This window comes from Dermacentor silvarum, chromosome 8 (assembly GCF_013339745.2).
Source record: "Dermacentor silvarum isolate Dsil-2018 chromosome 8, BIME_Dsil_1.4, whole genome shotgun sequence".
In the NCBI taxonomy this organism is placed as follows: domain Eukaryota; kingdom Metazoa; phylum Arthropoda; class Arachnida; order Ixodida; family Ixodidae; genus Dermacentor; species Dermacentor silvarum.
The window spans coordinates 166275707-166302133 of NC_051161.1; the positions used below are offsets into that span (position 1 = coordinate 166275707).

The 26427-nt window shown below is 45.0% G+C and overlaps 1 protein-coding gene and 1 pseudogene across 1 annotated transcript; both read right to left on the reverse strand.

Moving 5' to 3' along the window:
* Nucleotides 1-682: 682 nt before the first annotated feature.
* Nucleotides 683-11284, reverse strand: LOC125947766 (uncharacterized; annotated as a pseudogene).
* Nucleotides 11285-23110: 11826 nt separating this feature from the next.
* Nucleotides 23111-25547, reverse strand: LOC119462559 (uncharacterized). The gene is made up of 6 exons (XM_049673040.1): nt 25003-25547; nt 24762-24925; nt 24293-24422; nt 23937-24083; nt 23540-23847; nt 23111-23474 (listed from the first exon to the last, which is right to left on the reverse strand). Exons 1-6 carry the CDS (start codon nt 25153-25155, stop codon nt 23111-23113), a joined length of 1266 nt encoding a protein of 421 aa, XP_049528997.1. The 5' UTR covers nt 25156-25547.
* Nucleotides 25548-26427: the final 880 nt, after the last annotated feature.

The window sequence follows — 26427 nt, forward strand, 5'->3', positions numbered from 1 at the left end:
ACAGTGGTGGGCTCAAAGGAATGGTTCAAGCAGCTCAGCTTAAGGAACCAGTTTGTGGCATCAAGGGACCATCAACTCTCATCAAGTTGCAAGGCCTTTATCTTGTTTGAGGGCTGCCACCTGACTATATGCATTGTGTTTGGGAAAGCATGACAAAGAAAGTGATTGAATTGTGGCTATCATGTACTGGTTCTTCGTGGCACATAGGCAGGCACTTGAAGTTTAATTGTGGATGCAATATCACGTTGAGTAAGGCCACCCATAATTTTGTCAAGGTCGGGACGGCCCTTGTCAGATCGGTCATATTGGAAGGCTGCTGAATGGCGCTCTCGGCTTTTATTTTAGTATTGTCTGTCATGATGCATACTTCCTCGAGCATACGTGGCACATTTTGTGCTACTTACACAAGCAGTCTTTTTTTGTTAAAAGATATTGTCACAGAAGCTCAAATCTGTGCCACTGAAAAGTTGCTCTTAGCATTTGTTCAGCACACTGCAAAGCTGCACGAAGAAAGTGCAATGACATTTAACATGCATTAGTTGTTGCTTCTTTCAAAGTGCGCACAGATGTTTTATCCCTCTTTGGGGTACCTCAACATTTCCATTTGAAGATGGCATTGGTAAGGCACTCCAGCTTGTAACAGCTGCCAAGCATGTGCCTGTTCAAATTGCTGAATGGTGCATCATGCATCAGGCCCACCGGACTGCTTCAGCACAATTGGAAGTTTCGTCTTGTCTGTTGTCTGCAAAGAAAGAGCTGGAGCCCACGTATAAGAGGTGCTTTCAAACATGTGCTCTTGGACAAGCACGACCAATTCATGATATTCCACATAATGTGAAAAGGCTTTTCGTATCATGATTTGGTACCCTCCCACAAATGTGCAAGTATTTGAGGTGCCAGGTTGGCCCGATTGTCTTCACAGTTCTGAGTACTCTGTTCCAAGAAAAACATGCTCTTCCTATGTGAAAATGTCCGATGGCATGTACTGTTATATCTTAGCCATGTATATGGCGTTTCCGGCACTATGTACTTTCACTGCCAGCAGCTGCTCACTGCACCCGGTGCATTTGATGTGCCGCCGTCATCCGCCTCCATCTGAGAACCACGTCTTGTATTGTGTTGGCGATATAACATTGCAGTGTGTTTTCTTAAATGTTGGCAACGTATCATATTTGTGTGAGTTACTTAATAAGGTGGAAAAGAACTAATCGGAATTTGAATGTTTATTTCATATTTCAAGATTGCAGGTACAATTGACTCTGGAAAGTGAGTTATTGAGTCAATATTAAGGTAGAGTAGTTGTATTTAGGAATTCCGAATTGTGTCATCCGTCGAACTGTAGCAGGCTGCTATAATTTAACCGTATGTACTTTCTTCAATATATAGGCTTGTAACTGAAAAATTATGATCCATCTTTTTGGGGCAACTGCTTTATGTCAGAGCGAAGTCCATGGCTATCACCAAAAGTGTTGCAGTGGACTGAAGCTCAAACTCATTCATCAAGTCACGAAGACTAATGCATCAGTTGATCTAATTCTCTTGGTGAGCGCATGAGAGGTGCTCAAGTCATGCTTGGACTTTTTATTTTTTAGGATTATGAAACATCTTTACATGCATGGAAGTGATCTCATTTTTCGAGGTAATCCCTTTTCATTTTGGCAGTACAAGGATGCCAGCAGCGTAGAAAGATTTCTTTTATGTTGCAGCCATGCATGGACAGCCTACTGTACTTCATTATCCTAGTGGCCCAAAGAAATTAGTCTTGGAGTGAAGTTGGGCTTTTATAGCAGATGCGGCAACACCTCTCATCCAAGATTATTTGTAAAGTGCCCATTGTGTGGTGCACTGTATGTGCACACATATTTTCCTGGATGAAGAGAACCCCCATGGTATTTAAGCAGGGCCGTTTCTTCCTAAGTGCACTGTCTACACATTGGAGAACCTCACAGCTGTACTTGCTCACTACTCGTGTACTTGCTCAGCTAGTCTCACTACTAGGGAGGAAATCAAAATGATGCTACATCTATCCGCGCAAAAAAACCCATGACCATGAGTTCACCTGCCGACTTAGTTGCTCGAAACTTGTGTTGGGAAGCTTCCATATGTGTTCATTGTTTAGGCAAGTGTAACTTTTATAAATGATTCACCCACATCTTGTCATAGGTGATGACCTGGCAAATAAACCTGTCACAAAACCTTTCCTGCCACAACATTCTTCAAGCTTTATGCTAGTTTGCAGTCTACTGTTCCAATCAAAGACTGCCAGTTGTCTTGAAATCCAGTATGCACTGACATTGCGGAACATCAGGTGTTTGTGAATGATAGTATTTAGTGGCGCTTAAGAGAGATACATCTGTTCCACAGTTGAAGCATCAGTTGGCGGTTTTCAAGGATTTGACACTTCACAGATCCTCACGGGATTCTTCGAACTTGACTCGGGCTGGGGTCGCTTCCCGTTTCTGCTGCACTGGTGAAGCTTCCTCCAACTGAGGAGCGTGGTGCATTGCTTGTACACACTTCCCTCCCTTCTCGGATGGAGTCACCGTAGTGATTTCGAGGGCGTCATTTTCCCACTGTGGTCATGACGCTGCAGTCGTGTTCCGCTCTGTATCCACAATTGCAGGGTAAGGGACAGTACCGATGTCTAGCTCGGTCACTGGTGTTCCAGCTTCCTGAGAGGCTCCAGTGTGCCTGAGCGGCTTCCAATGACGTGGGGTTATCTGCTCGTATCCCAAATGTACATGGGAGTGACACGCTGCTCATGGTTAGCGTACAGCTGTTATCCTATATCGCTCAATCTTCTATGTTGTGTCTCAAAGTGCTGGGCTTGATGTGATCGGAATGTTGTCATACTAACCTGTTAGGACCTTTAATGAGCCGTAATATGTGCCATAGCTTTCTCAAAACTGTTCCCTCCGTCCAGATAGGGTTCCCTCCGAAGTTTCAACAGAAAACTGCTTTTCCGACGGTGAGTGCTCTCTACACTGTGTCCCTGTGGCAGTTTGTATAGGTTTTGTTCTTGCTTTGGGCTGAATGTGCAGCTGGCGTTTGACCGCGGTGTGAAAGGGTTAAGTTGCCTTAGCTCTTGCTTTATGTCTACTGGTTGTTCTACTCATTGGTTGCTGACCACGTGCCACTTGTGCTCTCAGCCTTGGCAAAGACAGCATAGCTTTGTTGCATTGGTGGACAAAAGCAGCTGCTTGAAAAAAAGAATTCAAGATGCCTTTTGTCAGTTTTGCTGCTGTTGTGGTATAAAAGTTTAATAGGCCATGACTGGATGCTGTGTAAATGACAGTGAGGGAGAATATTAAAAAATAAATATTAAGAAAGTAGTACTGCTTCATTTTTGTAACATGCATTTGTAAGCATCAACTTGCTTAGAACATGCATGGCAGAAAACCAAGAGGGTTGACTCCAATTAGAAGCGTTTGTAGTGTTAGAAAGGGGACTGTAGCAGCGATCCAAATTCACTTCTGTTAGTTATTTTAATGTTCGCTTCCTGTATACTACGCAATTTTTGGTGTGTTTTTTCATGGTGCTGTCAACTGTATCTTGCACACTAGCACAAAGAGAACTTTTACTGCAAGTATGTGTGGTTGTAATACTAAGTCATGCAAGTCTTAGCACTGTGCTTCACTTGGTGGCTATTGTGCACAGTGCTAGAAAGTGACTGTCATTGTACAAGCACTTTTTTCCTATGCATTTGCTTTTGTGCAATGTGGTCAAACTTTTTCATGTCTGTAATGAACTAGTAACATGTATGGCATACATCTATGCTGTTCCAGCAGGGAACATTTGGGCAGTGTTGTGTGATGCTTTCTACAGCTGCTTCTACGTGTTGCAGTCTTGTACATTGAGACCCTGGTGTAATTAACCTATGATACAACAATAAAGTGATTGATTTATTGTATGATAAAAAATGAAATTAACTTTGTATTCATTCTTACAAGAGGGGGAATATCCATACACAAAAAAGATATGTGTAAAATAGCTTGAATGCGCTGCCACCGTACACGCAGACCGGGCACGACAGCTACGCACGAAGTCAAAGTTAAGCATAATACAATCTCCCTGCGATGATCGACTTGCACCGAACGAAACATTGATACGCTTCCGATAACATCGAGCGCGCTTACGATCAGCTGTTTTAGCTGAGCGCTTGCTGTCCGCCGCGCTCAGACCGGCATATGCTAGCAAATGCCACAGAACCGCTTAGCGGGGACGATATAATTGCGCTTGCGCACGACGCTCATACCGGCAGCGGAACGAAGACCGCATCCCTCGCTCCGCTACAAAGCTGACTGAGCGGAGCGTGATAGCGGTGTCTACTTGGCCTCTTCGTCGTTTTGCAGCCGAGTTGATAGCGCGTCGCTCGCGTCTCGGCAAGACGTACGCGCTTATCAAATGCGAAATATACGCAGTTCCCTGCAGTAACTCGGAGCATGATCGAAATCTGAGCGGCGCGGAGCGTAAACAGCGATCTTCTAAAACTGTCTATATAATCTCTACCGGTGCTCACATATTGTTGCCGCGCTCAGCTTCAGAAATACGCCGGCATGCAGGCCAACTGAGAAGGCAACTTTGGTCATGTGCGCATGCACCCGTAGACTCGCTCTTCCCTTCACGCAGCTGACACGCGTGGACGACTGTTTTCAGCGTTTACAAATAATGCCGGAGCCATGCAGAAGAGAGGGCTTCTTTGGCAACTCATCGCGACGTCTTTCCTACTTCATTGATGGCTCATCATACCAATCTACTTGCATCGATCTTTCGTGAAGATACACTTTATCGAATACCTGTGGTTTGTTGTCGCCTCGTGCCTTCATAAATGCGTGCATTAGCTAACATGCGTCGACGCCGCGACGCATTTTTCGCAGTGCCCATCTAATCGCGGGCGCCATATTGGCGCTCCGTCGTTAGTGTCGATCTGCTAGTCAATCGTGCACACAGCATTGCTGTCGGTGTTGTATAGCAGCCAACAGGCTTGCTGTCGTTGCAAACAGCATTGCTGTCGGTGTCGGAAGGCAGCAAACAGGAATGTTGTCGTTGAAAACAGCATTGCTGTCGGTGTCGGAAGGCAGCAAACAGGCATGCTGTCGTTGCAAACATCATTGCTGTCGGTGTCGGAAGTCAGCTAACAGGAATTATGTCGTTGCAGACAGCATTGCTGTCGGTGTCGGAAGGCTGCAAACAGACATGCTGTCGTTGCAAACAGCATTGCTGTCGGTGTTGTAAGGCAGCAAACAGGCTTGCTGTCTTTCAAAACAGCATTGCTGTCGGTGTCCGAAGGCAGCAAACAGGCATGCTGTCGTTGCAAACATCATTGCTGTCGGTGTCGGAAATCAGCTAACAGGAATTATGTCGTTGCAGACAGCATTGCTGTCGGTGTCGTAAGGCTGCAAACAGACATGCTGTCGTTGCAAACAGCATTGCTGTCGGTGTCGGAAGGCAGCAAACAGGAATTCTGTCGTTGCAAACAAGAATCTTGTCGTTGCCGACAAGAATGCTGTCGTTCCGACAAGAACGCTTTGACGGATTTTTTGACTGGGCAGTGTATAATAGCTGCTGTAAAGAGGGATGAAGCGTTTTTGTGGGAGTTCATCCCTAAAATGGAGTATTTTTATTCAAGTTCTTTGTACCTGCTCTGTTTTAATATTATTTTAACTGTTTCCATTGCGTGAGTTTTCCTTTTTAGGTCCCCAATTTTAAAGACGTATTATCTGAAGTATTGCTGGCATCATGTCCACAAAATGTTTGTTCTCACAATGTAATATTCTCAGTTCGCTTTAAAAAATTCTTAGGAGTATGTGCACTTTAAAAGTTGGAATGTTCTAAAGTACAGTCATTTATTGTCAGAGCTTTGAAGATGTAGTGCTTTTATTTTAATTTGTATGTGTGTTGTAAAGTAGTCTACAAGCAATATTTTAGTGCCACGCAATTCTGGATGAAGGATCCCTTTATTTATTTATGCCATGTGTGATGTTTTTTTGCTTACTTTTGCATGCTGGTAGACGAAATGGGAGAGCGTGTTTACTGTCACTACCTACGAGTTGCCATGGGACATGCCCGAGTTTTGAAAATGTGAATACAGTGCCTTCATAAAGATGTGTGGGTCTAGTCTACATGCAATATAGTTGTGTCACACTGTCCTGTAGAAAACTTTAGTATTTATTTTATAATTTCTGATGTTTATAAGGTGTACTGCCACATAGTACTTAGGTCTACATTAATAGCGGTTGAGATGGCGTGGCTATGCCACAGCTTTGAAGATATGAATACAGTGTCTCCAACATGTGTTACTGTGTCTAGGTTACGTGCAATGTTTAGTGGCCTCACGTGGCAGGAGAAAACATGTGCAGTTATCTATTTTATCATTTGTGATATTTTTAAAGTTGGTCCATCGAGGTATCAAACTCGAATAATATGTGTTTATGCGTATGTTACTACCTGTTCAGTGGGCACAGATATGCCAAAGCTTTGAAAATGAAAGTACAGTGCCCGTTTGATTTTACTATGTATCTAGTCTATATCCAATATTTTATTACTCTTTTGGACAGGGCAGTTGCTTTTGTATGCTATGTTTCAATGCAAATTTAATATTTCTGAATGTATTTACCTTTACGCGTTTAGTTTGAAATATGTGAAATCAATAAAAATTTGGTGTCATGAATTTCTGATGTTGGGCAACATACCATGCTTACATGCAGTATGTTTAGTGCAAATATGTTGTTGGGGATGCCAGTTTACATTTGCTACCTGCGCGGGGCATACTTTTTTTAATCAAGTCACATAAACATTAGCTTTTGTCTTAAAAATCACATTACTACAGATATTTAGCATTACAAGAATACACTGTGCTTGGAATTCTACAGGTTACAGCATTTCATAAAACATTCTTTCCTATGACAAATTAAAGACATAGACCCAATAATCCCAATGTTTGTCTATTCCAGAAACTTGCCGATACCTGAAACACAATACATCAAGAAACACAAACTGTGATTTTGAAGAGGGTTAAAAGGATAGCAGATGACAAGCTGGCTAGTTTTGTTCAATGTCGACCTCAGGGTTCGAGGTACAATATCTGGCAACGGTTAGAGAAGGACAGGGTGACTGCACTGGCAAATGAAATCTTTATTGAAGGCACAAGCCATGTATATGCAAACAAAAACAATTGAGTATACAATTGATACAAAGTAATATATGAATATATAAATATTTAAATCAAAAGTAAGTATAAATCAAAAGTAAGTAAAAGTAATAGATACAAAGTAATATTGCAGGGCACAACAGCCTAACTCAATCATGTTGTGCACCCAGCAGACAACTAAAAACGCTTCACAGATGAATAAAATACATGAGATCTCGTTGAAAATTTAGACACGGAAATGTGCCGATGCATCACGATGCCACATTCGTAACTGTATACTCGACTAGGAAAAAATGGAGCTGGGCTGGCCATGTAATGCGTAGGATGGATAACCGGTGGAGCATTAGAGTTACAGAATAGCTACCAAGAGAAGGAAACCGCAGTCGAGGACGGCAGAAAATTAGGTGGGGCGAAGAAGGTAGGAAATTTGCAGGTTCAAGTTGGAATCAGCTAGCGCAAGACATGGGTAATTGGAGATCATGGAGAGGCCTGCGTCCTGCAGTGGACATAAATATAGGCTAATTATGATGATGACTCCACTAGCATGTGTGCAAGACATAAAACTGGTAATCTTGATTTATGCGTTAAATTCCCTTTGCATGCAAAACTCACTTGGAAAGTATTACAAACAATGCACTCATTCTTTTTTGGAATTATCGGTGGCTGCATGTTGACCAAGGCAGCACATACCGAAAACACTTTGTCCATGTGTGGCACCAAAGTCAAGGGCACAGCGTTGAGCAGGATCCTGTACACTTTCAGTGTGCGAATAACCCGCTCGACATGGATACTCACAGATGCAATTTTATATGTTGCATCCATGTCTTCTTGAGAAAGTTGGCCACCTCCTGAGTTAAAGGGAGGCATCAAAATGACACCACCTTTGTCCTTCACATCTGTCCGGATACTCGGAAAACCTTTACCGCTCAAGATAATGCCGCCTTCTTGTACAAGGTTCAGAAAACCAGAGTCCTGGGTAATAAAGGAATCAGTCTGCCGCCCACCATATACTCTTGACATGAAGGCTATCATTCCGTTTGGAATTATAGCAACAAGGATCTTCAATGTATAGCCTCCCTTGTAATTAGAGTACAGTATGTGTTGGCAGTCGCGCTTTGATGAGATTTCAGTTGGAACTTCGGCGCAGTCTATAATAAATGTACAATCTGGATAATTATCTTTTTATGGCTGTGGCATGCGCAGCTTATGATAGCCCTTGGTGGCGCAAATATCCATTCCTTCAAGGCTGCGCTAAGTATGTCGAGTGTTTTTTTATAAATGAACTTGATGCAGTTCATGCAGCCACTCCGAAAATCACAGCTAAAGCACTGAAGCTTATCCCACGCTAAAGCTTGGCCAAGAAAAGACAAAGCTTGTCTTCACGGGTCATCTCTGTGCTTCGGCAGCTGGGCTGTGGCAGAAGATTGAGCAAAAGACTAAAGACATGTATGGTGACTCCGCATATATCTCGCAAAGCAGCCTCCAAGTGTCTCAAATCCAAAGAATTCACACTTCCTCTTCCAGCTTTCATCAGTCCCAGTGACCTACAAAAGCAACAGAACTGCCCTAATAAGCAAATTTAAAAAAAGAAACTTTTTTAAGAACAATGTAACCTTTCCAGCCTATCCACAGAGTGATATCGCTATTTTGAAGAACATATCATGTTCAGAAATGTCTTCATAGCTGCGAGTCAATCTATTATGCCTTTGACCATATGGTCGCTTAGCGCAAATAATAAAGGAGGGACGAGGTCAATGGGAGCGCCAACTTTCGACTGTTTATTCATTTCTTGTTTCACTTATTATCTATGCACAGACATGCTCAGCATACAGAAAAAACATCTAACGCGCATCGTTCAAATCACAACAATTTATCAAAAAATCTTTTTCCGCTTGCAAGAAAGAAACTGACGTATCACTGATAAATGATGGCCCACGTGCCTTAATATGAAAGGCCTCGAACTTAGTGCCGTGGCCTCCTTGCTTTTACCCTGAATCCGCACTTTATCCAGACGTGGCTCGCAATAATGTAAACTCCAAATATGCTCCGTGTTTACCTTCTAAAGATAATTTGTGTTGGAGTTTTATCTACAGATCACCTTCATCAATTTTAATGGGGATTTTTATGTACAACGACAAGGCATATGCATAGGCTCATGTGTCGCTCCAGTGCTTTGCAATTTGTTTTTATGAAGTATTGACCGCACTGCGCACAAACATTTTATCAAGGGGACGGGGGGTATTGAAAGTTTTTAGGTACGTTGACAATTTTTAGTTGGTTTAAAACCTAAAATGACTGCCTCATATCAGCCAATTATCGATGACATTTTAGCGGCCTTTTGCCGTCTCGGGAAGGGTTCGGTTTTGACTCACTAATTGCCTGTTCACAATTCTTTACAGTTTTTCGATCTTAGCATCACTTTGCAGAAGGGTCATGCCTGTTGGCTTTACTCGCCTCATACCACTAAGGAATTGCTGCCTTATGATACAGCGCATTGAAAAACTGTTAACAAGGCCATTGCTAAACACTGCCTTGAGTCTGCTTTTATACGGTCATGCTTTCACGCTTTGCAGAGGAGCTTTCAAAACCAACTGGATCGCCAGTCTTTGGCTGGGCTCCCCCGCACGCTACTTGTCGCCGTCTCGGTCGCTGCTTCCGAAATTGAAGCGCGATAAACAAAGCACAAGGGTGCAGCAAGCGCAGAGTACCGTTAGACCAGTCGTCATACCCTATATGCACCGAGTTGCTCACAACCTGAAGAAGGTTGCAAACAGGCACGGGGTGCCAATTGTTTTCTCTGCGCCACGCAAGCTCACTCAGCTATGCCTGCGCATACTGTCTGATGGGAGCAAAAAACGTGTCTGCGATAATGAGCACGTCATGCCGCATATGAAATGTGCCTATTCATCTTGTAACTACAGCGCGCACACGAGAAACGAGGAGAAAAAGGTGAAAGTGACAGACCTCGTTTCTCGTGTGCGCGCTGCAATTACAAGATGAATAGATACCAACTCGCCCAACTTTCAGTACTTTTGAAATGTGCCACAGGAGTCGTTTATGAGATTCCCATTTCTTGTGGTTTGACTTCTTTGTTTTGATACGTCAGACGTGAAGGTGCGTTAACAACAGTGGGAGGGAAGACGACCTTTCTTTAAAAGGTAAAGATGGAGCACATTTGCCGTCCCACTTCAATTCACATGATTGCGAGCCATGTCTGCGTAAGGCGCGGATTCTGCGTCAAAGCACACTCTAAAAACAGTTGCACCCTTTGGGGTGCATTTTTGCCACAGAACAATAATCGTCATCTGTCTTGCTTGCGTTTCCTATCTTGAAAACTCTGCACTTGCTACTTTCCTGTCGAGAACGCTGTGTCACGCTGATAACGATAAGTCGTTCGTGACCAAGAAGTGCCGGGCGCACAGCGTTAAAGAAAGGAAAGCCACGCAAGTCAGATGACGATTATTGTTCTGTGGCAAAAATACGTCCCAAATGGTGCAACTGTTTTTAGAGTGCATGGACGCCACGGCACGTGAGGTGTTAGAAGCCTTTCATATTAAGGCACGTGGGCCATCATGTATCAGTGATACGTCAGTTTCTCTCTTGCAAGCGGAAAAAGATTTTTTGATAAATGGTTGTGAATTGCACGATGCCCGTATGATGTTTTTTTCTTTATGCTGAGCAGGTCTGTGCATATATATTAGGTGAAACAAGAAATGAATAAACAGTCGAAAGTTGGCGCTCCCCTTGACCCCGTCGCTCCTTCATTATTTGCGCTAAGCGACCATATAGTCTAAGGTACAACAGATTGACTAGCAGCAATGAAGATATTTCTGACTTTCTGAACACGATCTGTGTTTCAAAATAGCTTTATCACTCTATGCATCACTCTGTGGATAGGATATGGTCTAAGGTATAACATGAACCGACTAGCCCAGCAACAAGCTTTATTAGTCAATCTGTGTTGTCTCATGTTATGTAAATGTTACCAGTTATGTTGTTATATTCAACTTAGTAAACTTTTTCCATTAAATTTCCTGTAATTGTACATGACGCTTACATTTACAGGATTTCATGCAAATCTAGACTGATAAAGCATGCAGCCTTGACTTCCATCTTATTTATACATACTGCCATGTTTTAGACGGCATATAGCAAGCAAATGTACAGTAAAAGCCAAGCGTAGGATTAGGTAGATAAAGAGAACAAAATTGCTACAACAGAGCAACCCTTAGCCAGTGACAAAGTTTCAGCGGCAAACATCCCTTGACAAAAAATGTGTGCTGTTCTTTCCATCCCCTTGCTCTTAACAGCCCATCTTTGTTGGGGGAGAGAGAGTAGAGAAGGATACTTCTAGGGATGAAGCGGCAGAGGTAACTCGGCGTTCCGTGGTACAGGTCCTCTCCTGTCCCTCTTCCCCAGATGGATGCTTCTACAGGTGGGCGTTTTGACAAGTTAGCTCACAGGCTACAGATATTTAGCACGTGTACTTGCCGCTGCTCTTGACTTCACACAATCAGCACAAACATGAGTAGGTAGGCTCTTTAGCAGTAAGCTGCACTTTCAGGCCATATTTATTAATTGCATAGTTGTAATGATAAATTTAAGAAAATAAAGTTGCTTATAAGTGGCTATTTTTCATGGGCCTAGGAACTCGCATATATGGCCCACGTCATTGATCAGTGTAGCAAGCCCATGCATTAGTGTTGCTGCATTAACAATGGCATGTCATGAGATAAAATATTCTTACAGACATCTGTGCTTCGATAAGAGTCGCAAGTGGTGACTGCATGACGGGTGAAAACTTTGTTGTAGTGGTGAGAAATGATGCCTATCACCACATTTTGTGCGAGTTCAGGCAAGTTAATTTAACATGCATGGTGATGTGACATACCATATGAAGGCATTAGCTATAAAGCTATAAAGACTGGGCATTCTATCCTCGAGAAAATTTCCTGTCTAGATTACTGCACGGCCCAGGTTTTTAGGCACTATTGTTCTTGTGCACCGAGGCAAAAATTGCATTAGGACATCTTCTGGTTTGCAGTCTAGTAGCGTGGACTGTCTTGATTTTGTTTTAACGACCGTACTCGCTGAAATCCAGCGACTATGCAGGCTGAGGTCAGTACTGCACAATTTCTATTTTTTTGCCTTACTTAACTATCAAGGACGCGCGCGGTACAAATTCTTGCAGCGCACGGAGGCCAAATGATTTAAAACGCGCATTGAAACCTGTGCTCCACTGGCCATGATACCTCTGTGCCACTTCTGGGTCAGGTGTCCGTTTCTTGTACGCCGCCGGAAAAATGGTCGGCACATACGACGGGTGCTGGTTATTGTCATTCTTGCAGTTTCCCACAAAATGTCTGCTACAAATCCGTGTTGTCTTTGTTAGCGGCCACGGACTCCCATGAGCACTATGCGGAAATATACAAAATATATCACCGCAAAGAACAAACACGACATACGTACACAACTTTAACAAGTACGTCCACTACAGTATATGTAGAATAGCGGCAGCAGCGTAAATAGCCTAGTAATCTTGAACGGTGGTCAAGATACAGAAGTTAAAAGCACTAGTAATTGTTCCTGCTTCACCAATGCCTTCGCGACCGAGACGCGGCGTGTATCTCCTAGTAGCTCGACCGAATGGTGCAGTGGTGATGCAGGAATGAACTCTAGCCATGTTCAAGGCATCGTGCACGTATTCAGTTTCTCGGCACGCGTGAACTCCGACCACTGCTAGCGCACGCAACAAAAGTTGTTTATACAACGAAAAGACGCAACACACCAAGGAAAAGACGGGTGAAAGGGGGAAAAAAGTTATTTACTTACTTTGTTCGGCGCACTGCGGTAATCCATAAGTTATGTACTTTGTTCGGCGCACTGAGGTAATCCATGCCTGTCGTCTGCTTTTTTCGTACCATTTAGTTGGGAATCGGTAGAATTTTACTGGTGGCATCAACCCTTTCGTGTTTACATTGCTGTTATGGCAGTTAACAACACAACAGTAATTACCACGCTTCCGAAGAGGTGCCATTGCAGTGTTTCGCGTGCAACGCGGGCTTGCGCGAGCGCTGGAAACTGCGGAAATGTACACCCGTGGGAGGTGAACTGCTCCGCCAGGGGAGGAACAAGCGCTGGCGTCTAGGGTGAAACTTCACGTGTGGGCATCTATAGAAACTCTTTGGTGCAGCCGCAGCCGTGAAGTTCGCATTCCCTCAAAAGGCTGCTTTTTGCGCATGTGACCAGATTTGGCAAATAGGGGCGCGTTCAATCAAATGCCCCACTCTGCTTCCCCAAGCGGAGCATATTTTTATTTTATTTAGCAATACTGTAGCCCTCACTTGAGGGCCATTACAGGAGAGGAATTGCCAAAGAAAACATAAATATAAATATATTCACTGACAATACAACAACATAAAGCACTTTGAAACACAAATTACAGGGAAAATGAACTAGGTATACACGTATAAGGACTGTAGATATGCAAAAAATAACAGAAAGCATGTTCAATTCTTACGTATCCCGTTGCCTGTAATACAATTCTAGTTGTGAATAAAACTCTAACATTTTGCGCTGTTACAGTGCAGTCCGGAAGGCCATTCCATATGTCAATACATAAGGGAAAGAACGAGTGTTGGAAACCATCAAGGCGTGTTTTATAAGGTTGTATACTGGCATTGTGGTTTAAACGCACACTGTGTTTTAGAGGGGGACGAATGTACGTTTCTTTGTTTATTTTTATTTGATTTCTGATTATCTGGAAAAACAATTTCATTCGTTGTTTTTCTCGCCGTGTTTCTAGCAGTTCCAGGTCGCAACATTTCAGCATATCTGTTACAGAATCGGTTCTCCGATAACGCGAACAAACAAAACGCTCAGCAGTTCATATATGCAGTTACTCTAAGACGTACAAGAGATACTGTACAGTACTCACGGATTGAAATAAGACACTCGGAGCGCGTGGCCGCTGGTACATGCAGCGCCGCCCGTGGGTGCTCATGGAACCAAGGTGTTGGATTGTGGTATAGCGCGAGGGGGAGAACATCTACGGAGCAGAATCCGTCTTTTGCATGTCCCGAGTGCGCATGCGCTGTACCCTAGCGGCGAGCGCTGAAAAAATTTTGTACGGCATCTGTGGTTCGCGCACCTGACGACGCACGCGTATGCGTGCAGCATAGTCGTCGAGGACGCGAACTCTTTATTGTCGGCGCTGTGCCGGTCGACGACGCGGTATTTGCGCTGTGTTTCGTTATAATCTTCAGCTGTTCCCGGTGATATTCGGTTGACGTTCGGTTCATCACAATACATGCCGACACGACACCGATGTCGGTCAGAAGTCGACTTCACGCCGGCGCCAACGCTCCGCCGGCTATAGTTGTCATACTGTGCCAATGGGAGACCTATATTGTCATACAAGTATGACGAAGAAGTGACCGACGACGCGACCGATGACAGCGAGTGATCGTAGTGTGATAAGCTTTCGTGCCGACGTCGCCGACAAAACCGGTGTGCTGATCGCCGTGCGAGCGGCCGTCGAGTGAGAACATCGCACCGACAACGTGAATATCGCCGCAAATGCGCTCGTGTATGTATTTATTGATGCTCAAGTTGAGTCGAAATGTGCTTCCGACGCTGATATGCACGTGATATGCACGACGCGATATGCGGTCCAGCCCTTTACAGCCCTCCACATCAAGTTTGAGGCGGTGTCGACCTCGTTCAGGCAGCTTCATTAGGCCTAACACAGCCTACAAGTTCGTCCGCTACCGGTGGATCTGAAATAGAGGATAAGCAAATACAACGAAGGAAACTGCTTATATAGTTCGGTCCTGACCTTGCCGACGTGAAGTGAACAACTCTTAGCATAGTACGATGCACACACAGAGAGTGGGAAGCGGCGACAAAGCGCAGTGCTAATACCGCGCTACAGTCACCGTTCTTGAACGAAGGCTGTCAGTTGCAGTCGCCGGCGCTTCCATGAACGAAGTGCAACTACGGAGAGTGTATTTTTATGGTGCCAGATTTAGTAGTTACTGAAAACACAGTTTGCCTCTTGTGCTAAACAGGCAACAAGTGATGGCCCTTTCGATACTGCATCGTAAGCAACAACACCGATCGTTGCAACGCGAGTACGGTGGGCATAGGCATTTTCGCGTGCCAGTGGAGGCTAGGTGGTCGTTGTCGCCGTTTTCGATGTGCCCGAGACGTTCATGCCTTCTCGTCTCAGTGCGATCGCTTCTGATATGTGCATGAGACGTGTTCATATATGCTTTGAACATTTCCTCATTATTTCTTGTGAGCGGTGCATGGTTTCTACTGTACTTGACGCGAACAGCGAGCGGTAGCCGTACGCGTGCCGATGTAAACAAATGCGCCGTTCTTGCGTTGCATAAATACTTTGGGCGCAGTGTGGCCCCTTCAAGGAGCTACGGCCACTGTGGTAAAGAATCAGCTATAAAAGCAGTTTTTATCATCCTATTAGCGTATGTTCAGTGCAGGTCTAACAGTGGCAAATGCATGAACTCGGCTGCTATATACGATACGGCTAACCTCCCCTGAGCGGAATCGACCCCAGCTTAAACTTGATGTGGGCGTCTGGCGAGTGCTCACGTTCGTGCATTTCAACTTCCGAAGCATGTTTAAACTCATCTTCAGTACGAATAAATATGAATAACAGGAATACAAGCGTAGGCGGTGTGTAAATCGCGTTACAGTGCGATGTATTCGTTCAGAGGCACATCGCACGGTGACTGGTTTTGTCGGCGTAGCTGCACGAAATCTCGTCATCATATTTCAACGAATTGCGGTTCTAAGTCACATCAGAGTCATTGCCGGCCTAGGCATCCTGTCCAAGAAGCAGGCACTCACACAAAACGTCAATTACAACGACTGAAAAATGCACAAACCCATTTCAGCTCGCTTCTTACAGCGTGCCTCTGCGTCCCGCGGGGCCCCTACGCCGTACATGTTGTTTCTCGCGGAGCCCGCCAAGGTGGCGCCACAGCTCAATGCAAAGGGCGGATTGCTCCTTCCGGTCGCCAACGAGCCGGCCTCTAGTTCTCCACACTGCGAGCGTGGCGCTGCAAGGCTTGCGCGCCTAAAGCCCATAGGTCGGCAGTGTGGGAGAACACTCACTCACACTCACTCACCATAATTTTTTCCAGGCCCCGACCTCACTCACGTTCACACTCACCTCCACTCACACTCACAGCAATCACTTCCACTCACACTCACTGGCGCTCACTCGCACTCACCTCCACTCACACTCACAGACACTCACTCGCACTCGCACTCATCTCTACTCACACTCACAGGCACTCATCTCGCACTCGCACTCACCTGCACTCACGCTCACTGGCACTCACTCGCACTCGCACTCACCTGCACTCACACTCGCTGGCACTCACTCGCACTCGCCCTCACCTGCACTCACAATCACTGGCACTCACTCGCACTCACGCTCACTGGCACTCACTCGCACTCACCTGCACTCACGCTCACTGGCACTCACTCGCACTCGCACTCACCTGCACTCACACTCGCTGGCACTCACTCGCACTCGCCCTCACCTGCACTCACAATCAATGGCACTCACTCGCACTCACCTGCACTCACACTCACTGGCACTCACTCGCACTCACCTGCACTCACGCTCACTGGCACTCACTCGCACTCGCACTCACCTGCACTCACACTCGCTGGCACTCACTCGCACTCGCCCTCACCTGCACTCACAATCACTGGCACTCACTCGCACTCACCTGCACTCACACTCACTGGTACTCACTCGCACTCACCTGCACTCACGCTCACTGGCACTCACTCGCACTCGCACTCACCTGCACTCACACTCGCTGGCACTCACTCGCACTCGCCCTCACCTGCACTCACAATCACTGGCACTAACTCGCACTCACCTGCACTCACACTCACTGGCACTCACTCGCACTCACCTGCACTCACACGCACTGGTACTCGCTCGCACTCGCATGCACTTACACTCAAATTCACTGGCACTCACTCGCACTCACCTGCACTCACACTCACTGGCACTCGCTTGCACTCGCACTCACTTACACTCAAATTCACAGGCAATCATCGCACTCACCCCTTTGAAATGAGTGCGAGTGTGAGTGAGTGCACTCATGAGTCACTGTGCCGATCTATACCGCTCACAATTCGTGTATATTAATAACGAAGCTTCCAATTTAGCACCTGTTGCATCGGGAGTGCGCCAAGGCAGTGTTTTGGACCCAGCTTCATTTTTAATATACATAAAAGATTTGCCTTCCCGATTACATGGTAACATCCGTCTATTCGCGGACTATTGTATTTCGTACCGCGAAATTATACACAGTGATAATCACCATATACAAAATTCTGCCTTTTCTCGGTGTCAGGAGTGACAGATGACTCTAAATGCCGAAAAATCTGTAACGCTAACAGTAAGAAAGAAACAGATATCTGAGTTTACTTACATTATCAATGACACACTCTCACTTGTGCATTTCAGCGTAAATATTTAGGTGTCACTTTAACATACGCTCTCCGATGGGAAAGTCATGTTAACAAAATAACCTCAAGTGGAAATCAATGTAGATGCTGAGCACTAAACCGACTCTTCTTTCTGAGAAGACACCTTCGTCTTGCGGCCCCAGATAAAATTTGCTGGCCTACAATATGCTTGTTCGAACAGTGCTGAAGCACGCCAACATTGTTTGGTTTCCGTAAACAATATAACTCACTGCAAGAATGGAAGGGGTGCAGAGGAAGGCACTAAGGCTATGTTTTAATAAATACAAATTAACGGATTCATTGACTAAATTATTAAAGAGAGCTGGTTTATTAACACTGCAAAGTAGAGCAAAACAAGCACGACTAAAGCTTTCGTTTCAATTTATTCATGGTGACATAAACATTGACGTCAACCACAAACTCTGCTCTGTCCATCTCTCTGTCATTGAAATTAGACGTGTGCATGCTTGCCGCCCATGCTCGCTAAGCTCCCCTTCAGTCGGACTGAGCCAAGAGATCGGGAAACAGAGGGAGAGATTGACTGTCCGTATACTTAGTCAACCACTTAACGCCGAAACAAACACAAAAGGGAGAACAAAGCGGTATCTATCATTGCACCTTCGCTTTTTCTCCATGTATGCGAGCGTGCGTGTCTGTTACTCTGTGTTAACTTGCCTAGTCCCTCTTCCGCTCTGTCAGTTTATATAAGGAGCCTGTACGTGTACGTTTAAGAGGGAATCAGGAAGAAAATGAGGAGCCATTCCACCCTCGGAAGGCGGATGACCAGCGAAGCTGTAGCGAATCACACGGCATTAAACGTCTTTACTCAGTGGAAGTCATGGCAAAATTTGCCGGTCATGATTTCGATATGTCTGCCATCAGCGCTCCAGCCCATACATATTCCCTGGTGTATTAAAGAAAATGTGGCAGTTTCGCCCGAAAGGCGAAGCTTCGATTGCGATAGCAAATTAGTAGAGAGCTATACGAAGCAAGGATAGTAGTTTAACGGGCCGTATAAACTTGTACACATTCGCCTACTAACTAAATAGACAAGCACGGTGTCACGCGCGAACAGGTAAACATGAACGCATCTCGCTCGATGACCGCGGAAACTCGCTGTCAGAACGCTGGAGTAAGGAGGCGCAGCTATAGCCGCGAGCATATTGACCTTCGTGCCGCCTCTCGCTTCAAAGAGAACTAAACGTCGAAAACACGGCGCATACGAAGTAACCGGCTCTAGTTGAACATTGTTCACGTCGCAAATCGCTTTGAAGAGGAGGCTCGCGCGCGCACCCTTTTTCCACGTCGCAGATCGCTTTCGATATACGACACCCACGCGGCCGCTGCCGGAGCAAGACGAGCCCCCCCCTGCCTAAGGCGGGGGGCTCGTAAGGCGCTGCCTAAGGCGGTGGCAAGTCAAGTTCAAGTCGAGGAGCGTTTATGAATACGGGGGGTATACTCTCTCAGCAGTCATGTGATGGCGTCGGCAAACGCGGTGCATGTTCCGGCATGTGTAAATGCCTGCGTAAGACGCTGTGGCCGCTCCCCCTTACTAGAGAGTACTGCACGTTTCTAACGCGTTTGTGCTAGCGTACCCTTAAGCGGGAGATCCGATGATTCCCTCCGGAGCTTCGCCCACTCATCATCATTCACCCCGTGGATATGCTGTGATTTTTTTCAAAAACCAAACTAATCATATTAAACGTCATTCTTTCAAACAACTAGGCGGTGGGTACTTGGGTGAGTGGATTGATGGTGCCCAAAGCGTCCCACGTGTGCACACCCTAAAATTCTACAGGGTGGTGGAGAAGGCGGTTCGATTCTTTCAGCAACGTTTTTCTCAAGAGTACCTAAAAATGTAAAACGGAAGAGCCTGTACTGGAACACTATAGATATGTTATTCCCACCACCACTATATCGGTCTCGACTTGGAAACCAGCTGGAGTCTGACGTTTTTAAGCGTCTTCCAAAATATCCTGTAAAAACAGCGATTAAGGATTTTTTTGTTAAGCTACATGTCGAAGTTTTACCCGTCAAAACATGGTTAAGTAATAAGGGTTTTTTTGTGCCGTGGACAACGGACGGCGCACTCTACCCATATCCAGAATCGTTGCAACACGTCTTTTTGTTTTGTACAAATGCAGCACACTTTTGGCATAACATACGAATTGTGTTTAATGTACACATATTGTGAAGGGAGGGAAGGGAGGCGACGTTTAGCTGCGGCACCAAGTGCCTTTTCATATCAGAGGCCCCGGCAACAGTCACCAACGCCGCACGCATTTTGAGCGAACGCGGGCAAAACGCTGACGGCGTCGACAACAGTTCTGCGTGTTGCCGGTGCTGCTGCATGTCCAAGTTCATACAGCTGATAAAGCTAATATCATTACTCTGTATAGCTCTCTACAAATTTGCTATCGCAATTGATGCTTCGCCTGTTAAGTGAATCTGCGACAACTTTTTTCTGTGAACTGCCGCGCCGCTGCTGCTCCAGGCCCGTTAAGCCCGTTTCACATGATGCGATTTTGTCTGCGAATTCGCACGTGCGAATTCGCAGCTGCGGAAAATAGGCCGCCGGACCCTTCGTGCGTGCGTTTTTTCGATGTTCGGCGTGCTGAACCTCTCTGCGAAAAACGCATCTGCGTTTTTTCAGACGACCAATAGGAGGCGGCTCGCTCAAACGTCATCGCGCGGCGCGCATTTCAAACATTGAACTCCATGTTTACAAGCGGCTTCCAGGGCACGTTGTTTGTTTTTTTTGTTTTTGTTTTTTCATCCAAGCGAAGCTAACTCAGGGCGTACACCGCTGCTGCTAGAGGAAGCGACGCTGCAGGCTCAATAAATGTTTTCATAATCCAATCCAATCCAATCAACAGCGAGGAACAGGACGGCGCGATCCACAGCAGACGATCTCCACCACACAGATGGTTTCCCTCTCGAATCAGCATCAGCACTGCAGCCTTTTCTGAGCTGTAGTGATTAGTCGTGTACAAGTACTTTTTGTGTCGCGCGCGCGAGAATGGCAAAGGCAGCTTTCAATGAGCAGCTTATTGCCGAAGTCGAGAAGAGGCCAATTCTGTGGAATACGCGGTTAGAGAAGTACCGCGACTCCGACCTTTGTGATCGTCTGTGGGATGAAATTGCACAACTGCTGAAAGAAATGAAACCAAATGGTAAGTGTTTTGTACAGCTGTACGTTGTTGATATTCTTGCCTCAAAAAAGTGAAGCACGTCTGTATATTCACGCGAATATGCTTTTGACTACCTGCATGTTTTCGTCTATCCATTTTCAGTGAGAGCCGACGAAGCGCAGACCCGCTGGCGTAGCCTCCGCGACACGTTTCGAAAAAAGAAGACAGAAAAGAAAGATGCATCAAGAAGCGGGAGTGCTTCTCAAGATGGAACAAAAAAAGAGTGGCCGTATTACAGCAGTATGTCATTTCTACATGACACCATGGAAGAAGCTGTGTACGTATTTTCTGAAGCCCTCAATACCTTGGGCACAACGCGGCAGTAAGCTTCGTGAAATGTGTTCGGTGTTGATTACATGGTTCAGTGTAGGCTGACAGCTAGCCTTTGCACCCCCGAAGCTCTGCGCGGGTGGCGCCGGTTTTGACCGTTGTTGCCCCGTGGCACGGCGGTAACCGGACGGATAGGCTGGAAAGGAGCCCGCGTACGGGTAAAATGAAAAGGGAATGGTACTTGTAGTTGCTTGTATTTATGCATCTCGTTCTTGTTATCTTTCTTTATTTTCCCTTGTTGCTTTGTTTTCTTTGCAGCAAAGCCAGTGTAAGTTCCGCCCAAAGAAAAGGAGAACTGAATGAAAGGGACCCATAGGGGTAGCAAAATAAAGTAAACTTTTTGCAGAGTTCTAACTGATATTTCACTGTCAGAGCAGTACACTTGTAAAGCACCTTATGAATGGTAGTCCCTCAGCCATATGGCGCTGAGTGGCGGAGAAGTGTGATTAATTCTTTGCGAATCAGACTGCTTAAAACGTGGCATTATTTTTGTCAAAAAGCAGTTAGAGCTTCTGTAGCTGTGTCACTTCACACTGTTTTTGGCATGCATATTTGTAATAAACCAGTACTTACGGAGGATTTGTTGCGAGCCCCTTTGGTAATGTTTCTTTTTATGTTTTCTTTTTTGTGCAGAACAGTGAGCAACGTGAGCGACAACGAAGAAGACATAGCCTTCGTTGAGCCAGCTCCACTCTCAGAAGAACAGACCCAAGAGCCAACAGAGATTGTGAATGAGCTTTATCAGTGCATTTCAGAGAGGGCGCCAGGTCCAAGCATGGTGAGCAGTGACAGCTCAAGCCGCAAAAGGAGTGCGAAAGAAAGGACTGGGGGTCGAAGAAAAGCGCTGAAAGAAATTGACAAACAGATCGACACAGTGAGCAATCAAATTGCAGCGTACAAGGAATTGAGCCCAAGTGCGCACTTTAGGTTGGCTATAGAGCCATTTGTTGCTGCGACGCCTGAGCACATGAAAGCTCACTTATACATGGAGCTCATACATGTTGCCTCACATTATGCCCGAGGCATTTACCCACCAGCGCTTCTGTATCAAGGAATTCCAGAAGATGAATGATGGTTTCGTCACAGCGTATTACAATGTTGCATTTGTTATGATGGTTTTGTCAAAGTGTATGACAACATAAAGAACATTATTTCATCTCTGCTGCTTTCTTTGCCAGTAGGGGGCCAAAGGACTCCCTCAAACCATCCTTCACAGGCTTTTCCCTTCGCCTCCTACCGAATATACTTTGATAAAGCTATAAAGAATCAGTCAATCAAATTCATTCATTCAGCATTCGTATATACAAGTACTGAATATGTATTTCTGCACATATAATTACAGGTACATGAACATCGCATAACAAACAATTGTGACATGCATATATGGTTACATTGCGTCAGACAAATTTGTTAACACAGCTGAACTTCATTTTATCGCATTAGTGTCCCTTTAACTGAAGTGTGACATTAAGAACGTAAAACATTTTCGAAGAGTAATAGTGAAGATTATTAGTTCGTGTAGGACTATTTAGGCAAAACAATGTGTTCTGTAATACGTAACAAAATGTAACATTTATCATAACAATTAACAAATGTGTGTATCTGTCAAGGCAGCATTTGCAACTTCACATTTGCTTGGCATAACAAAAAACTTTTTGGCAGCCACATATAGACATTCATGTGTAGAATGGAATCAACCGAGATGTGAAAATCCTGAAAGCGTAATATATTTTCAAAGAAGGTGTGCAGAATCAATGTTCGCTGCAAAATAGTATGCTATGTCTCACACATTAAATGGAACAAAAAAGTAGAGTTATCTGAACAAAAAAGCGCCTACTAGCCGGCACCTTCCAATTAGTAGTATACAACAAAAAATTTAATTGGGTCCTACTGAGGAGCCCTTCGAGAGGTCATTGCAAACCTATGGTAGAAGGCCACAGCGCTCACGTTGCCACAGCACAGCTCCTTCGTGCACAAAATAGTTGCGAAACACATCCCGCGTTTCGGCTGCAGACTTTGTGTAATTGTGTGCACCATGATGCTGCAGATTAAGGAAAGCATTCTCCTCAGCTTCCTGGCGCCACTGCCCTTCCACAAGGTTGCCGAAGGTGTCTACCTCGTCCACATATCTTTCTGGAATGTAGGACACGTCATCACGAAGGAAATTGTGCAGAGCACTTGCTGCGAGTGTCACCATTCTGGCATTTTCTGGTAGAAGGTTCATCGGTCGACGAAAAATCCTGAACCTTGATGACAGCACCCCAAATGCATTCTCGGCACATCTTCTGCAATTTTCAAGACAAACATTATAGTAGAACCTATTACGAATAAATTTTAAGTTACGCGTTACCTTGCTCTGCTGAGGCGGTAGTTAAAGAGGCGCAGGTCCTCTGCGAGGCACCTGCCAGGGTACGGCCGCAGGAAGTCAGGCCTCAACTGGAACGCCTCGTCGCCGACAAAGACATAAGGGGCTACGGCAGTGGACAGTGGGAGCAGCTGAGGAGGAGGCAGGTTTAAAGCACCTTGGCTGAGAAGTTTCCCAATCTTCGATGCCTTGAATACACCACCATCACTCTGCGATCCGTATGCGCCCACATCAATGCAGACAAATCGTAGCTGGCTGTCCACTACAGCCATTAGAACGATGGAGTAGGTGCCCTGTAATGACACAGAATCACATCTCATTGAGAAGTGTTTCACTAAATCTTTGTACTTGTAAGAATAATACATAACTAACGCTCTCTTACCTTATAATTAAAATATTGAGATCCCGAATGCGGAGGGGCTTCTATTTGGACATGCTTCCCATCCACATCACCTATGCAGTGTGGGAAATCCCACCTGCTCTCAAAGCCCTTGGCAATATCCTGCCACTGCTCAACGTTTGCTGGGAACTGAAAATGTAGTAAATAATCATAGATATTGCAGTTTTCCCTCGTACAAAAAATGCAATGGTTAAACATAGAAGATAGTAGTTCTGGTTAAACCTTCAATAAATGAAGTTTCATAACTCGCATAACACTTATGCATGTAGGTCACCACGAATGTCTCATAACTTGCTTAAACAAGCTTACATATTTAAGAAATTTGTAGGATAACTTACCTTCATACACTTGGGTCGAAGGACATCCCACAGAAGTGCACATACTTCCTTCACAATGTTACTGGTAGTCGATATGCCTACCTTAAATGCCATGGCAACATCTTGAATTTGCATCCCCGATGCTAGGTATCTAAAGTAAACATAGAAAACGCATTGCTCGGCAAATTTGTGGAGAGAAGTTCCCAAAACATTGTGCAACATTTCCTTCTTCCAGCGAAATAAAAAGACATTTATTTATCTTCTAATTAGCAGCAAAAATGCCATGTAGCTATTAGTTCTCTGGCAATGGCAGATGTACATTGTTTACTTTTTCGCAAAACTCCGAAAATCCCCAGTTGTAAAAAAAGGAGTTCACACGCTAGACAGCGTGCAAGATGCAGAGCATTTTAGTATTTGCATATCAGAAGCACAGGTCAAGAATTGTTTTCAATACAATACCATGTACGCACATTTAGAGCTGTTAACTTACCTCAATGTGATGGCAAGGCGGCATCGTGAGGGCACGGGCTCCCGTAAAACCCACTGCTTTGAAATCCTTGTTTCTAGCAACGAATGCAGTTTTTCGAATGTCTCTGGTGTCATCCGATAATATTTTCGGAACACCTCCAGATCATGGGTCATCAGAAAGAGGGTCTGCGCAGGAAATAAGATTTCACAATTACTACACCTGCGCACTTGTACGAAGAATACTCAATAAGAATGCGGCTCACCGTTGTGTAGAACTCGGACTCCGTCTTTCTGTTCTGCCAGCTCGGCCTCACCCACCATCGACGGGGGTTTGGTTGTAGCAGGAGTGCCTTCTTCTTCAGCAAGTAAAGTTTTTTTTTCTGAAGAAGCAGGAGCTTCTTATTGACGGGCGCCATTTAGATACGATCTTGCAGGCGCGAATGGCGCGTAGCAGACGATACGCTCGCGCAAAAAGCGCACTCGCCAATGTTGCCCGTACCTTCGTGCCAGTCAGAATGCCGCTAAATACAGCTGAATCACTTTGCTTATTTCTTTTTTTATTATTAAACATGGTAATGATACTTTCAGTAGTGTAAATATATAGTTTAGAAACATTGCAGAGTGGTTAATTTAGCAAAAAAGTTGCTAAAGCATATGCCGAACAATATACGAGTTTGCAAACCCTGTGCTACGAGTATGCGAAAAACGCAGCTGCCGTGGATCCATGTGAAACGGGATTGCGAATTTCGCATCTGCGAAAAACGCAGCTGCGAAAAACGCACGGAAAAATCGCACCATGTGAAACGGGCTTTAGGGTGCCTCGATGCCAGCGCCGCCGTTCAGGGTGGAGACAACCGCGCTGGCGCCGCCATATTGAATCACACGAGCTCAGACTCGGCTACACTTGCGTTCATAAATAGTGTTACTCGCGGTGCACTTCCGAGTGTTTTGCCTTGATGAGGATTTTTTATCGGTATCGCATCTGCACATCTTTATAACCAATAGCCGTTAACTCGTCGAAGACGTAAATGTATGGCGCCGGGATCATGCCCCAAGTTGCCTAATTCAATCACATTTAATATGCCGTGTGTATGTTTGAAATACGCACTATTTTTTTGCGCTTTGATGCTTGGTATATAAGGTTTGCGACCCCCTGTGTGTGGAAGTTTTTCTTTTTCGCTGTTGTATTTTGGCTTACACGTCACGCCTCCTTTACCATAGCCAGCCACTCGCGCACGGCGGTTAGTTTCCCTTGCGTAGCACGTGCTCTTCGCATTCGTTGCAATTATTTGACGATATCTACGCGCAATTTTGCTTTTTTTGCCCAAAAACTGTGTGCTGACAGGATTAAGCTGGTGTAAAAATAACTGCGATGTGAAAATAAGGTTTAGTTAGGGCTGTAGAGAAAAATGTAACGTAACTTGTCTGTGTCAATCTTGCGTAGTGCACACCACAAGCCAAACGATTCACAAAATACATTTACTTAGTAATGTCTAGTACATGCAGTCACTCATGAAAGAGATATGTACATGAAAAATTATATGTACTGTGTGGCGCCTGAAGGTTATGCTGAAAGACGAGATAAAAAAATTCGCAAGGTAGGCTCGACCCACACAATTCGGGATAGGGAGAGTTTTTTTTTTTAATTTATTCATTACATAGGGGGGGGGGGTTCAAGCGAGTACATC

Bases quoted from the DNA above. Each gene is read 5' to 3' on its own strand.
- LOC119462559 (XM_049673040.1), bottom strand. From the start codon at position 25,155: ATGGCGCCCGTCAATAAGAAGCTCCTGCTTCTTCAGAAAAAAAAACTT. The intron at 24,926-25,002 runs GTGAGCCGCATT...TTTCCTGCGCAG, and splicing joins AGTCCGAGTTCTACACAACG to ACCCTCTTTCTGATGACCCA. The intron at 24,423-24,761 runs GTAAGTTAACAG...TGTTTACTTTAG, and splicing joins CGCCTTGCCATCACATTGAG to ATACCTAGCATCGGGGATGC.